This window comes from Stegostoma tigrinum, chromosome 33, assembly GCF_030684315.1.
Source record: "Stegostoma tigrinum isolate sSteTig4 chromosome 33, sSteTig4.hap1, whole genome shotgun sequence".
NCBI classification, from domain to species: domain Eukaryota; kingdom Metazoa; phylum Chordata; class Chondrichthyes; order Orectolobiformes; family Stegostomatidae; genus Stegostoma; species Stegostoma tigrinum.
The window spans coordinates 22,653,353-22,670,203 of record NC_081386.1 but is presented as its reverse complement, the minus strand read 5'-3'; the positions used below and the strand labels follow the sequence as shown (position 1 = coordinate 22,670,203).

Sequence of the window (16,851 nt, the reverse complement as noted above, 5' to 3'; positions counted from 1 at the left end):
GAACCGAAAGCATGGCAATGGAGGGTGGGGAATCCAACACGAATTCTAAGTGCCCTTTCCTCACAAACAGACAGGCGAGGTCAGGAGGCATCCATTCAGAGGACAAAGAACATATGACACCATACCAGCAACCCCCACTCCGCCAAGGCTCCATACAGGAGCTGGGGTCTCCACCTCTGCACTGCCAGCCCCTCTCTAAACCTTAAAATTTCATGCAAAGCAGAATCGAGTTGTCTCTGGCAAGGTAATATTTAGCATGTCTGGCTCGACCACACACAAACGTGCCTGGGATCACCCAACCAAACTTCTAAGGCCTACAGACTCCACTGTAGGGAAGGCTCTCTTCACCCCACATTTGGAACCAGGGACTACACAAAGATATAGCAGGAGGAAGAGGATGAAGAAAAATTATTGAGCACAGTGCGGTGACACAAGTGACAATACTTTGTATATTATTTGATGCTTTTTCTGTAAATGTCACTACTTTAACTTTACATTCGGTTGGCTGTGTCTCTGCTCCCAAATGTAACCAATTTAGCATGACGCATAAGTTCATAGCCACACAGAATGGAACATGGATCCATGTCTGTGTTGGGATCCTGTTGCAGCTTCTGGAAACAAGTGGCACAGAGCATAAATAGGCCAATGGGAACAATTGACAACCCACTGCCCCTTGTTAGTTCCACTGGCTCTTGTCCCACAATGTCCCTATGCTTTCGGTGTCAAAAATTGTTGGTGTTAATGAGTTGGTTAGCAATGGCTAGGACAGGAACAAACAGATCAAACAGGAGGTTAATGTATGAGGATAGCCAGGGATTAGGGACACCTGCAAAGTCTGTGTTATGTACAGTGTATGGGTCTGTGTGTAATCTTGTTTCCTTATAAACACCCTCAGGTCAGTGGGCTTTTCCTATCCCCTCACACATAGATCAAGACACTTATCCCACCCACTCAGAAGGTGGTCGCAGCAATTTTCTTCAAACTTTTGATTTGCACTATGATGGTAGATCAACACTCCTCGACCAGTGGTTTCAAACCTCCACTTCTACATGTCAAACAGCTTCCTAACATCCAAATCCCTCTCCTTCCTGTGACCCACACAGACTTCACATTTCTCCAGGTTTGCAGCCAGCACATCTACATGAACTTGCATTTGCCCATCTCCCCACTCTTGTCTGTGGCATATGCAGTGACTATGTCTGATGTGGTCATACACTACCAAACAGCTTGAAGCCAGAGTGCTTCTGACCATGCAAGAAAACCCTTCTGCAAGATCCCCTTCCCATTCATGCTTTACTGTATCCTCCCCTTGCAGATTATTTTGCCCATTTTCACACCTGTCATAACCTCTACTGCCTCAGCTGTTGTCCCTAGTCACAAATAATTATTGCCAAATCTCCTTCCTGTGGCAGTAGCACCTTTGACCATCTCCCTTCAACCTTTTTTGTCCTTCCTGTCTGTGGGCAGGCCTGCAGGACTGACCATGGCCCACCCATTTGAGTGACCCAATTGCACAGCCCCAGATAAGCAGTACCCAGAGCCTGTGTATATACAGTACCCGGACTGCATTAGGCCTAACTACCTACTGACCCACCCACAGAGCTTATTGGGTAAGTTTTTTCTCATGGGGAAGTGACAGACTGACATAGTACACTGCCATTCAGCAAGACATATACCCACCTTGACTGAGAGCTGCCAGCAAGGCAAGGTGGCTTGCGCTGTGGCTGCACTAACTGGCAGGGAAGACAGGACATGGATAATACAATCATACAGGCAGACACTAAGTGAATGAGCAATTTGGGAGCAAGCATGCAGGCATGAGATTCAGTTTCATTCAATCTTTGAGCTGGGTTCCTGTCCATGCACATAAAATGTCCCTGATGCGGTCATTCAATCTTAGTTGCTGGTGCTCCCTGCAATGCAAGCTTTTACACTTCAAGTCGTTGTCAAGTATATCAGAGAGGGCGGGAGGATGCTACTTGATTATAAACAACATGAAGATCCTTTGGAGCAAGCGATGAGGTAAAATTGCCAGATACTCAGATTTCCATGCTGAGTTTTCTTGAAGTCTAGCTTGTTCACACATTTACAAAACAGGGAGCTGAATATTAATGAGGTGAGCTTGGGTATTAACAAAGCCCTTAACAAACATCAACTTCCCTCATTGGCAACTCACCTCTGCCTAGCGAGAAATTTACCACACTGTTTGTTACAAGGTTGAGATACGTCAATTCTGCCTCAAAACTCAACACAGCCCACGTCGCTCAGACCCTAATAAGATTCTGCCCAAGTAATCCTTCCACTGAAGATGTTTTGTTAAGCCAAGGGAAACTTGATTTTATCACTGTGCATTTAGGTATGTCATTATAGGTATCAGCCAAGTGTAAAGTCTGCCAAATATAAAATTACAAGTTATCCATTAACTGCGTATATGTTATCACACCTTTGTTTTGCCCCATACTACCACCCTAGACAGTGCCAAATTGGTCACATATATATAATTTAAAGAAAAAAGCTTTTCTTTTCAATTGTACTTCTGTAAATAACATCTGGGAGTAGGCTCATGAGAAAAGGTTAGATCAATTCACAAAAGGACCAGTACTTTGTCATTCTTATTCATTCATAGTTGTCCCAACTACTTGGCCTTAGCTGGGAATAATAAAGTAGCACAACAGCCCATATGCAACATAATATTTACAAATACATGTTCAGTCCTTGGTTTCTGAAGAAGCTAATGAACTTACTGTGAAGAATGGAAGAACTAATTTATTTTATTAAAATCTACCTCCAAATTTCTAACGGCTGTGAAAAATACTCATTTATACATGCTGATAAAACTCAGCTGCCAACAAATTATAGTCCAGTAAGAGTTCACTGTTGCGACAAGCTACCAATAACAGTGTTAAATTTTCATTTTAATTATCAACCAACAGCCAATTATTTATTAATGGGAAGTATCCAGTAATAATGGCCTTTTTTGCAATAAAAGTAAGAGATTTATCAACTGAGCAGAATAATATTTTTCTCTGCATGGTTTATATTTATAGCCGTCCTTACAAAAGCATGCTTTTTTATGTTTTATTATAAAATATTCATCTGTCCTACTGTGCAGCCTGAGATCATTGGTGGAAAATCTAGCTTAGCTCCCTCAACCTCATTTAGCCTTTCTTCTGCTTCCCCTGTTCCCTTCACACAACATTGTTTCCTACTTTTCCCTTACTTAATATATAGCTCTTACCAATTAAACTCTTTTCATCTTTGCTCAGATTTTGCATTGGTAAAATGTTAAGGTCTAAACCCAGGTAATCTGTAGTCTGAACACATGAAGGAACAGAGTGAATATGTCTACTTTTCAGGAACGGCTGGAACTGCAGTTAGGGGTTATTATTTCAAGGAATACCAACTGCTGCCAGTCTGGTTATAACTATAACTACACATACTTAACCACAACATCAGTACAATTATTAAAATCATAGTACAGTATATAATTAAATGCACAGAACAAAACACTTTGGTTTTTGCTGTCAAGTTCACATTTTACTAACAGTACATTACAACTGGAGCAGCCATTTACTGAGAAATTAGGGAACATATGAAACTTTGATATGATACATTTTTATATCTGTATAACTAGATTAGTGTTATTACTTGAATCACTCAGATAAACACAGTGTGGAAACAGACCCTTTGGCTCAGCAAGGCCATTCTGACCCCCTGAACTGCATCCCATCCAGACCTATCCTCCTGCCCTTTCCCTGTAACCTTGCATTTCCCATGGCTAAACATGCCTAATCTACACATCCCTGAACACTTTGGGGAATTTCGAATCCACCTAGCCTGCATACCTTTGGACTGTGGGAGGAAACCTGAGCACCTGGCGGAAACCCACACAGACACAGGGAGAATGTGCAAACTCCACACAGACAGTCACCCGAGGGTGGAATTGAACCCGGGTCCCTGGCGCTGTGAGGCAGCAGTGCTAACCACTGAGCCACCGTGCCACTCACTTCTTGTGCTTTAGGGAAAGCTGGCAAACTATTTATTCCTAATCCCTACTGAGACCAAGACCATTAATAGTCAATTATGCAGTCAAGGACTACTGTTCTGTCATGCACAGACTAGACTGGCTAGGGACGACAGTATCCTTTCATGAGCAAAAACAGAAGTTGCTGGAAAAGCTCAGCAGATCTGACAGCATCTCTATAGAAAAATCGAAGTTCATGTTTCTGGTCCAGTGACCCTTCCTCAGAACCGACAGTATCCTTTCCCCAATGGACACAATGAATCATGTGCATTCCTGGGACACAATTCTTCACAATCCAGATTGAACAGAATGTAATGTGACTTGCCATTGGTGGTACTGAGGTGCATACAAATATGTTCTGACCGGCTGCAACGGGGGAGGCAATGACCTGGTGGTATTATCACTGGACTTTTAATCCGGAGACCCAGATAATGTTCTGAAGAAGGGTCTAGGCCCGAAACGTCAGCTGTCCTGCTCCTCTGATGTTGCTTGGCCTGCTGTGTTCTTTCAGCTCTACATCTTGCTATCTCTAATGTTCTGTGGACCTAGGTTCGAATCTCGCCACAGCAGATGGTGGAATTTGAATTCAATAAAATATCTGCAATTAAGAATCTAATGATGACCATAAATCCATTGTCAATTGTTGGAAAAACCCATCTGGTTCACTAATGTCTTTTAGGAAAGGAAACTGCCATCCTTATCTGGTCTGGCCTACATGTGACTCAAGACCGACAGCAATGTGGTTGACTCTGAACTGCCCTCTGGCAGTGACACCGTCATTCCGTGGATCATGTGTATTCTGGGCAAAAGGTCAACATTCTACCAAGTTACCATCATGGGCACAAATAATAGACTTCAACTGTCTATGGGGAACACCCTGCGAGATCAGCTACTTTGTATGGATAATAGTATGCATTTAGAGAAGTTATGGGCAGTTAGGAATATACTTTGAACAAATCTGTACTTTAGTTTGTACATAACTGTCATTAATGGATAATGTCCTTCCGAAATGATATTGTTTCTTGCTCGGAACATGTAATTACAGCCAAGAGCTAGAGATCTCTGTTCCACTTAAAAAGGACATACAAATTATGAGCAGAAATGGCCCACACAGACCCTTGAATCTGCTCTGCCATTCAATAAGATCACAGTCAATCAGACTGCCTCACAATCCAATCTATCCTCAATTACGTTTCAGCTCTTTGCTTACTAAGACGCCTTATTCCTAAACAGTTTGAAATTCTCCCACAAAAGGAAACATCCACTACGCATGTACAGTGTCAAGACCCCTCAAGATCTCACGGTTTCAATCAAGATGTCTCTTATTCTGCTAACTCTATGCAGCCTGGCTTGTTTAATCTTTCTTCATAAATCAATCCACCAATTCGAGGTATTAGTCCAGTAAACATTCCCTCAACAGCTTTTACTGCATTTACAACCTAAACAAGGACACCAATAATATGCAGAGTATTCCAGCTATGGTGTCACCAATACATTGTACAACTGAAAACCTCGCTACATTTGTACTTAAAACCCCTTACAATTAAAAGTACATTCCATAACCTTTTCTAATTACTTTCTGCACCTGCATAGTAACCTTTTGAAATTCATTCCCAGTTCGCTCGTGCACCTTGGCTGTGCAATTGCTTATTTAGACACAGTAAGTCATTTTCATTCTCCCTGTCAAAATTAACAATTACACATTTTTCCACATTATGCTCTATTTCTCAGATTTTTGCTCACTCACTTAATACATTTATATCACTTTGTAGCCTACTTATGGCCTCTTGACAACAGATTCTTTTACTTATCTTTGTGTGACCACCAAGTATAGCAACTATACCTTCACTCCCTTCATCCATATCATTTAGATCAACCGTAAAAAAATTGAGGCCCCTGAGGTAGACCACTTGTTACATATTTCCAACAAGCAAAAACCTATTTATGCCTGTTCCATTCCCTGCTAGCAAGCCAATTTTCTAACCGTGACAATATTTTATCGCCTACACCATGAGCTTCTACTTTCTGCAATGACATCCATTGTACCATCCGATCAAATATCTTCTTAAAATTTAAGTACAGTCAATCTACCAATTTTCCAATAATCCATATTACATATTGATTCCTCAAAGAACTCCAATAAGTAATAGGGGGAGACGGTGGTGTAGTAGTTGTCACTGGACTAGTATCCAGAACCACAGGCAAATGTTCTGGGGACATGGGTTCAAATCTCACTTCAAATAATAAAGAAAAAATTGGTAAATGTAATTTCTCTTCTGTTTGATTAATTTGCATATTTCTAAGTGTCCTGCTATAATACGTATAATAATAGATTCCAACATTCTTCCAATGATAGAAATTAAGCTCACTAACCTGTATTTTCTGCATTTCATCTTTCTCCTTTTGAACAAAGCAGTTACATTCACTAAATTTCCAATCTAAAGGCACCTATGGAAAACAAGATTGTTTCAACTTTCTCACTTGCCATTTCTTTTGCAACCCTAGTATGCAGCTCACCAGGAACTGAGAACTTGCCAGTGCACAACTCTAACAATTTGCTCAATATCACTTTGCTGGCGATTACACTTGTGAGTTCTTCCCTCCCCTACACTTCCGAATCACATTTACTTTACTGCATTCTTTATCGTGAAGACCAATACAAAACACCTCTTCAATTCATCTACCAACTCCCTGTTTTCTACTAATTCCCCAGACTCATTTCCTGTGGGACCAATGTTCACATTCTTTGCTCTTTTTAGAACATCAATAGAAACCCTTACTAGCTACTTTTATACTCCGTTAGGTTTCTCTCGCATTCTAATTCCTCCCTGCTTATTAATCTTATAGTTTTTTTAAGACTTTTTTCTCATCTTCTAACATGTCTCTTTGCACAATTACATGCTTTTATCTTAAGTCTGTTACTTTAATTTGTTTAGTTAACCACAGACAGTGGATCCACTCCCTTTAATTTTTCTTTCTCATTGAAATATATTAATTGTGTATTCTGAAATAATCCCCTTAAATGTATATATCACATCTCCAGTGATGTATCCTTTCACCTGATTTGCCAGTTAATAGTTAGCTCTGATTTCATGCCCTCATAATTACCCTTAATTAAGTTTAAAATTCTAGACTTGTAACCACTTTTCTCATCCTCAAATTGAATGTAAAATTCAATTATGTTATGATTGCTCCTATGTAGGCGTGCTTTCATATTCAGGTAATTAATTAATCCCAAGTCATTGCAAAAAGCCTGGACAAATACAGTTGCTTTCTGGTTGTTTCTGGAACATGCTGCTTTAAGAGCCTATCCTGAAGCCATTCAATGAACTCCTCATCAAGGGTGCCCTTGTCCTTCTTTTTCTCCAATTTACATGTTGATTAAAATCCCCTACAACTTTGTACCTTTTTAACACGCTCCCTTCATTTCTTCCTTTACACTAAGCCCTAAGCAGATGTCTCAAACCCTGGCACCAGATAGGCCACACAATCTTCCAGACCCTTGCTAACTGTTCCAGATCTGTCAACCTACAGATCAATGACTTTGAGCCCAAGTTCTTTCATCTCCAGACACTTTTTGCAGATGTGCTTTCCCTGGATGTCACAATGGCATCCAGGGACTGTTACATGCTGCAGCTGTGCCATGTCATCTGACCTTGATGAGTTTTGCAAACAGAAATTTGTATCATAACAATACTATAATAACTGATACTAAGGCAGTTACAAATATATAATGTGGGAGTAAACATTTCAGAAGCCTATAATACATTACTTCTAAAGCATTATACAATGTGAAAACCCCTTTAACTTGCACTTTGATGGCTTGATGGTTTTAATTAACTACGTAACCATCTTGTTTAATTATCCTACTTTATTTCTTTACCAACCAGTTCCCATAGTATTTTAAAACCTTAGAAATACAATATTCCTTAACAACCTAACAGAAAGCATAAGTTTCTTCTTTCCCTCTATTGACGTGAAAAACAATTCTTACAGGCTGAAAAACATTTACATAAATCAGAAGAACACCTTTAAAGGGCTTCTGAAATGTTTATTCCCACATTATACATTTGTAACTGTCCTAGTATCAGTTGTTATAGTATTGTTATGGAGAAAATTTCTGTTTACAGTGATACACAGTCTTTGTCATATTCTCTAGTGAGAACTGTTTGGAATAGTGAGACAGAATGTGAGGGATTATGAAAGAATTGCAAAACCTCATTCTCTGGTCAGGCAGAAAAATTAAAACATAAGCATATAGGCTGCAAAAGAAAATGTCAGTGACGGGTATTTCAATAAAGGTTCCATGATAGGGGCAAATTACATTTCTTTGAAAGGAGCTAAAATACTTGCAGCTCGCAGGAAAACTGTATTCAGTTCATTCATTTATTTAATCTAAAGTGAAACAATTTGTTCATCGCAATGGGTCTCATTTAACATGAACTTTTTAATTGGCCTTCAGAAAGGCAAGAAAATACACACGATGGCGCATCGGTGATCAAAAGAATGAATACTTAGGATCTGTGGACCATGCCATCATTTCATTAGGTAACGGGCAAGGAAAGGTATTCTTCCAATTGTAGGTCATACAGGTTCTTGGTGAAGGTCTTCCTGTGGACCCGTTCATGTGATTTAAAATAGAGAACCATAACATTAATTACAAACTGTGCTGACTGGAAAACAAAGTAATTTGACTGTGCCTCAAAACATAAATCAATATTCCTTGCTTAGGTTGTATGGTCTCCGAACATCACACAGGATTTCTAACAGCTCAGATCGGACTCTGAATGATAACGTTTCAGTTCCAGTCATCGGACCTAATAACTTCTTACATGGATCATCGTCAAATTCTGACTGTCATGTGAGTGTCTTGGGATAGCCTATGAAAACACAAATTGTTGTGCTGGTACCATTTCCTATTGAAGATTTGAGAAATCAACCAAGAACAGAGACTTAAACTGGCATTAGTGGCTAGAATGTCAACAAAATGTACATGTGTGTAATTAATAATCTTAATAAACTGATGCAAAAGTATTTATGCTTTACTACTGCTTCATAGAAAATCAGAGCAAATAATTGTCAAACAGATAATAAGACAGTTATTCAATTTCAAAGTTACCCTGTTTGCTTTGATACCTAACTAGGGATGAGACAATTAGCGATGTAATTGAGAACTTGAAACTATCCCAAAGGTTTCAATAAATTGTGATAAGGAAGAATGTAAGAAATGCCCTAAACAGGCTCTGCATATAAATTAATTAATTGGTTGAGTTAGTGCAGTTAGTTAATAGATTAAAAATATCACAAGTATTTTGTTGGTGGAGAAACAAAGCCGTTCAGTTGCACGATAACACCTGCAAATATGAAAAAAAATAAAGATCAATCCAAAAATACTTTGTTTTTAGGAGTAAGTTCATTGCTGTGAACAGGCGGCACCGGTGCCCCATGCACCAGGGATCTGGGTTTGATCCTACCCTCAGGTGACTGTCTGTGGAGTTTGCATGTTCTCCCCATGTCCTTGTGGGTTTCCTCCAGATGCTCCGTTCTCCTGCCACCGTCCAAAGGTATGCAAGTTAGGTGGATTAACCATGTTAAATTGCCCAGTGTTCAGGGATGTGCAGGCTAGGTGGACTAGCCATAAGAAATGTAGGGTTATAAGGATAGGGTAGGGGTGGGTCTGGGTGAGATGCTCTTCAGATGGTCCGTATGGACTCTATGGGCAAATTGTCAGCTTCCACAATGTAGGGCTTCGATGTTACTTCAAAAACATAGTATAAACAATCAATCATTCATAGGAAGATATTTCAAACAACTAATGAGATAAATGGGACAGTTAATCGGACCCTTCATTTTTAGTAGCTTTGGAAAACTCCCAGTCTTCAACATCATCAATGGATGTCATACATCTATCTATTTATCTATCCAGGCAGATGGGGTTCAGTATAATAAATATCCCTTACAGTGGCACCTTCAATAAATGCAGTATAGCTTTAATATTGCACTACAACTGCCAAATAAATATCAAGTAGACCAAAGCCACTACTTTTGATCCATCACAAACTCTATTGCCTAGCCACTGTCTCCAGTCTACTGTGTCTGGACACTTTATGATGCTGAATCAGACCACTTTCAACCTAGTTGGCCTATTTGACTCTATATTCTCTCCAAGACCACCTACTGCCTGTCTCTGTAATATTGTCCATTGCTATCCTTGCTTCAACTCATCTGTTACTGAAAACTTTAAATCAATGCTCTTGATATTTTTAGTCTTGACTATTCTATTACTTGTTGGCCAACCGTCCACCTAACATCCTCTTTAAACTTCTGTTTTCATTTTTCAAACAGATAATAAGACAGTTATTCAATTTCAAAGTTACCCTGTTTGCTTTGATACCTAACTAGGGATGAGATAATTAGCGATGTAATTGAGAACTTGAAACATCTGTTGACCATATTCTAAATGATACTAAGTCTCTTTCACCTATCACCCCTATACTTGCTGGCCTACAATGGCTCTTGGTTTGGCAACACCTCAATATTAAAATTTTAATCCTTGTTTCCACATGTTTCTATCGCCTCACTCTTCCCATCTCTTACCTCCTCAGAGGTCTTTGTCTTCCCCTAATTCTACTTGCCATTAGCTCTCTATTGTGATTGGTGGCTACACCTTCAGTAACCTGTGTGCTACAGTGTGGAATTTACTCTTTAAACCTCTCTTCTTCTTTAAGGCAGTACTTAAGCCTAACTCTTTGTTCAAGTTTTTGGTGACCTGGGGGAGATTTAAAGTTTTTTAACTAATATTCCTTGTTTGAACGTTAGGAAATTCTGTTACATTAACTGTACAAGTTTGGAATGTGATGGAAGTTAAATGTAATTGCTTTGGCATTCCCAATTTTTAGGTGGAGGAAACTGTAACTTATTCAAGCTTGGATAGCAAACAGGAAATCCGCAACAGTCAACAGCATCTCTTACTCACTAGGCAGCCAGCAAATAAAGTGCCCATAAGTAGCTTCCTTGCCCTAAAGTGCACTAGTCAGGTCCAATCTGTGTGGCTGCAGGTATTCCTCAATTGTGAAAACAAATATAAGTCCCAGGCTGCAAATGGCTATTGGTAACTCAAATTCTTTCTGGCATATTTTGAGCTGCTGTTCCCCTGCTTACAAGGCATGGTAGAAACTCCTGGAAACAATGAAGAGATAGTGCAATCAGATCTCTGCAATTTTCATCAGGAACTATAGCAGGGAACTGGCAGAATCCCTCTTGATGTTCAAGTGATACATAGTTTACTCATCTTATTTAACAATAAAAAGGTGATCAGCAGTGGAAGTACTCCTCAAAGGAATGTCTGAAGCATTAAACTGGTAGGACATGTTCTTGAAAATGTAGCTTCCCTCTTCTCAGGCCATTACCACTGATCAGGGAGGAATTCACTTGGTTACACAGTAGCACCTGACTCTGTTGCATCCAGGTCACAGAGTACCACCATTAGGAAATTCAGTACCAGCTCAGTGAAATGGTGAAAGGAATGGGGATAGCAGAATGGTATCACTGGTGTTCTCAGACACACAAAAAAAATTACATCATTAATAATGCAGGATAGTTCCTCCAATATTAGCAGAATAAATACGGTGTAGTCTAGGGAAGACTGCCTTTATAATATAAAGTCAATAAGGCAAAGCAGAGGACTTGAAATCTAACCCAGGAGGAAATAAATTAAGAAATAAATACAATGCAGGAGGGTCAATCCCATAAGCAGAAACAAACAATGTCTAAATTCATTAAAACAATTGAAATGAAAGATTATTAGGGCAAGATTGCCAACGCCTGCAGGGTATTGTACTGGTGGTATAAAATAACACGCATTCTCGGTGGGTCAGACAAAAAAGCCTAAATATCTGTTTCCTTTCTTTAAAAAAAAGTTAACATACAGTGAATGTATACCTCCAATGAAACTGTTATACGGAAGAAATTTCAACAAAAGCTATACAAATCAAGTAGTGTTAATTTTCCTATTGGGTTTTTTGAATGCATCAGTTGTATCAAAGACTAATCCAAAATGGCAATTATTGGATCACTTAGGAAACAATGTTAAAAAGAAACTCAAAATACGCAGTGCGATTACAGCCTCTTCCAGTGGTTCTAAAGCAAAACAATATCAAATGGAGTAATGTTATGTAAGACTTACTGAAAATGTAGAATATGCAGCAAATGTGCACTAAATTTCATAGACATCAAGCTGCAATTCTGATCAGTGGAAGCCAATTAAACTCCATTTTATGATCCCGTTTCACCAAGGAACATTTGTACAAATAAGGTTTAAGGAAATAGTGTTTATCTAATTACTTTTGTTGATGCTTATTTTGGACTGTAGATCAGGATTAAAAACAGGCAACGGAATTAGATACTCCACATGGTATGCAAGCACTAGCATAAAATTAGGAAGGAAAAAAAAATTCCATCACTTACACAACGTTTTCCAGTTTCAGAAACCTTCCAGTGTATAATATGACCAAAGTATGTTGGATTTACAATGTCTAGATTATCCATATGCTCATGTTTAACCATAACGTAATTGAATATTTTTTAAATCAAGCGTGTTATTGCAAACCTTTACCAAGAACTTTGTTTTCACTGATTCCAGCTGAGGTCCTTGTTAAAATCAACAAGGATGTCAGACAAGACAAACTGCTGTTAAGTACTGAGCTCTATCAAACCTCAAATAGATATTAGATTGTGACAATAAGAAACTGAAGGTCTTTACAACATGTATGCCATTTCAACTTCTGTGGATTAAGCTTAATGAAGTTCAAAATAAGTTATTTCTTGTAACATGTAAATAGAATGAACAACTATATCATATATCTAATTCTACACTACACAGACCCAGATTAGAATGCCCATCCACACTGGATGGAAACTAAATCATGGAACCATGATTAACCATGGAACTCCTCCAGTGCAGTTGTTAGAATGCTGAATACAAAGTCTAAAAAACACACTCAGAAATGGAACTTTAAACACATTGTAAACACCTGTTACATCCTAACTTTGGGGTTTCAATGATGAGTCTTTATTGCTTTTATTACCTTTCATGTTAATTCCATGAGAAATGGATTTTTTTGTAAGGTTATGTTAGCTACATCATATTACCTTGTAGTACAGTGAGAGTGGCATGCTGACTGTAGCGTGTCCACTTTCCGCTTTTAGCTAAACAGCGATATGCTCCAGCATCACCCTCTTGCACATCTACAATTTGCAGAATTCCATTTGGGAGGACTGTAAATCTGAAAAATTCACCCAAAGTTGCAATGAGTTACAATCAGTGATCAAAAGGAATTGATTTTATAATGCATCACAGTACTTCTGTATTTATAGACTCAAAATTATCTGATGATGATGACGCAACCAACTTGAAGTTAGACAATTTAATATATCTTAATTCTCCCGTAAAACTCACCAAAATTGATTGCGCTATTTTAAAATCCATACTCAAAACAAACATTTCATTTTTCCGTACAAAGCACTTCATAAATGAAACATAAATCAAGGTACCTAACTGGTAAGATGGTTTATCAAGTAGATGGGACAGGTCAAAAGTGAAACAGTTTAAAAGACATACATTTTTATAACACTCAAATATCCAAGGTTCAAAGTGTAACTTTTGACTTCACTTTTCCATATGGTTAATTCTGACCCTCAGATCCTTCTTTCCCCTCTCAACTTAAACCGATGCCTTCTAGTTTTGGACTCCCCCATCCTAGGAAGAATACATTGGCTGTTCACCCTATCATGCTCATCATTTTTTTAACCTGCATAAGGCAATGCCTCAGTCTGATGCTGCAGGGAAAATAGCCACAGCCCATTCTGCCTCTCCCTATAACTCAATCCCTCCAGCCCCAGCAACATCCTTGTAAATCTTTTCGACACCCTCTCAAGTTTGGCATCCTTCCTATAAAAGGGCAACCAGAACTGTACACATTCTAAAAGTATCCTCATCAATATCCTGTGCAGCTGCAACATGACATTCCAATTCCTATACTCAGTGTTCTGACCAAAGAAGGCAAGCATGCCAAATGCCTTCTTCAGCACCCTGTCCACCTGCGACTCCACTTTCAAAGACTACACCTATGACTCTTTGTTTGGCGACATTCCCCTGGGCCCTACCGTTAACTGTGCAAATGCTGCCCTGGTGTGCCTCACATTTATCTGCATTAAACTCCATTGGCATTCCTCAGCCCACTGGCCCATTGGCCCATCTGAGCAATGTCCTGTTATTCTCTGAGATAATCTTCTTTACTGAGCACTACATCACCCATTTTGATGTCATTTTCAAACTTACTAACCATATCTCCTGCATTCACATTCAAATAATTTCTATAAATAATGAAAAGCAGTGGACCCAGCATCCTTCTTTGTGGCATACTGCTGGTCACAGGCCTCCAGTCCAAAAGCAATCCTCTACCACCACCCTCCATCTCCTATCTTGAAGCCAATTTTGTATCCAATTGGCTGGCTCTGCCTGGATTCCATGGGATCTAACCTTACTAATCAGTCTACCACGCGGAATCTTGATGAATGCTTTGCTGAACTCCATATAAACAACATCTGCCACTGTGCTTTCATCAATGTTCTTTGATTTTCTTTTTGAAGAGATGGCAATCAGGTTAGAGAGACATGATTTCCCACACGCAAACTATGTTGACTATTCCTCATCAGTCCTTACATTTTCAAACGCATGTAAATCTTGTCCCTCAGAAACTCCTCCATCAATTTACCCATCACTGACCCAAGGCTCATCAGTCAATAGTTCCCTGGATTTTCCTTATAACCCTTCTCAAACAATGACACCAAATTAGCCAACCTCCAGTTTTCCAGAACCTGACCCATGGCTGTTGATGAGACAAATATCTCAGCCAGGGGCCCAGCAATCTCTTCCCTAGCTTTCCACAAAATTCTGGGAAATACCTGATCAGGTCCTGGAGATTTATCGGTTTTTATGCATTTTAAGACATCCAGAAACTCTTCTTATGTAATATGAACTCTTTTGAAGATGTTATTATTTATTTCCCCAAGTTCTGCTAGTTTCCATATCCTTCTCCACAATAAACATTGACACGAAATATTAATTTAGTATCTCACCAACCTCTTGAAGTTCCACATACAGACGACCATGTTGATCTAAAAGCAGACCTATTCTCTACCTAGTTGCTCTTTTGCCCTTAATATACTTACAGAATCTCTTTGGATTTTCCTTAACTCTATTTGCCAAAATGTCCCCTTTTCGCCCTCCTGATTTGCTTCTTAAGTACACTTCTACCGCCATTCTTCACCTCTGGGGACTCACTCAATTCAAGCTGTCTACTACTCATAAATGCCTCCTCCTTTTTCTTGACCAGAGGGCAATTTCTCTGGTCATCCAGCATTCCCTACACCTACCAGCTTTGCCTTTTACACTAACAGGAACATATGGTTCTGGACTCTCGCTAACTCATTTTTAAAGGTCTCCCACTTCCCAATAGTCCCTTTACACTCACATCCCTTGCACCAGTTCCTCAGCCATGCATTCATCTGCTCTATCCTCTTATTTTTACTCTCACTAGCATGTGACATCGCAGTAGTTCTAGATATTACTACCCTTGATGACCTACTTTTTGAACCTCCTGCCAAGTTTCCTATGTTCTCTCTGCACCTCATTTCTTTTCCTACCCATGCCATTGGTACCAAGGTGCACAATGACCTCTTGCTGGTCACTCTCCCCTTTCAGAATATTCTGCACCTTCTGAGACATCCTTGATCAGAGGCAACACATCACCCTGGTGTCTTACTGATGGCCACAGAAATGTCTGACTATGCTCCAGACTGCAGAACCTCCTATTACAATCAATTGCTTGGGATTTGACATACCCCTCATTATAGTAGAGCCAGTCACGGTACCAGAAACCTGGCTATAGGTGCTACGGTCCCTTGCCAGCCAAACTACCACAACCCCCAAGTGCCCAGAATATCCAAAGCGGAATGCCTGTTTGAGATGGGGAAAGCCACTGAAGAATCCTGCACTACCTGGCTACCTCTCCTCCTATTTCTAGTGGTCAGACTTGGTCGCATTCAGTTGCTCAAGACCGTTTTCTGACTTGTTCATGGGATGTGGGCATTGCTTGGTAGGCCAGCATTTATTGTCCTGTCCTAACTGCATAAGAGAATGTGACAGCATGTCATTTTCTTGAACTACTGCAATCTTTGCAGAGCAGGTATTCCCCACACTGCTGTTGGGAAGAAAGCTCCAAGATTTCAACCAAATGACAGTGAAGTAATGGTGATGCAGTTCCAAATTAGGGTGGTGCATGGCTTGGAGGGAAACACTATTTAACTACGAGGTGGTAAAGGTGTGAGATTGTAAGGTGCTGTCAAAGGGCTCTGGATGAGTTGCACCATCTTGTTGGTAGTACATACTGCTGCTACTGTACATCATTGGTGAAGAGAGTGAACACTGAAGAGGGTGGATGGAGTGCCAATCAAAGAGGCTGATTTGGCCTGGGTAGTGTCTAATTTAAAGTGTTGTTGGAGCAGTACTCAGAGGCACAAAGGCAGCTCTCCATCACACTACAGACTTAAATAGCCTGCTGCAGAATTCACTGAAATCATGGCTGAAATCCAGTTGGAAGGCTGTCTCAGTTTTAAACATACTCAATGACAGAGTCCCCACAGTCATCTGGGTGAGTATTCCAAATATCCATTGTGTTCTGCATGAAGAAAGTCCTTCTCATCTCAGTCCTAAATGGGCTGACCCCATATTTTAGGACATTCTGATTACAGGATCCCCAACTTCA

At 39.7% G+C, this 16,851-nt stretch overlaps 1 protein-coding gene across 1 annotated transcript in view; it reads right to left on the bottom strand.

Annotated features, from left to right (window-relative positions):
* Positions 1-16,851, bottom strand: part of igdcc4 (immunoglobulin superfamily, DCC subclass, member 4) — a 126,724-nt gene that overhangs the window by 53,288 nt on the left and 56,585 nt on the right. Inside the window, exon 4 of the mRNA XM_048563125.2 lies at positions 13,175-13,308. Coding sequence (XP_048419082.2) covers positions 13,175-13,308 — 134 coding nt within the window. The remainder of the gene's footprint in view (positions 1-13,174; positions 13,309-16,851) is intronic.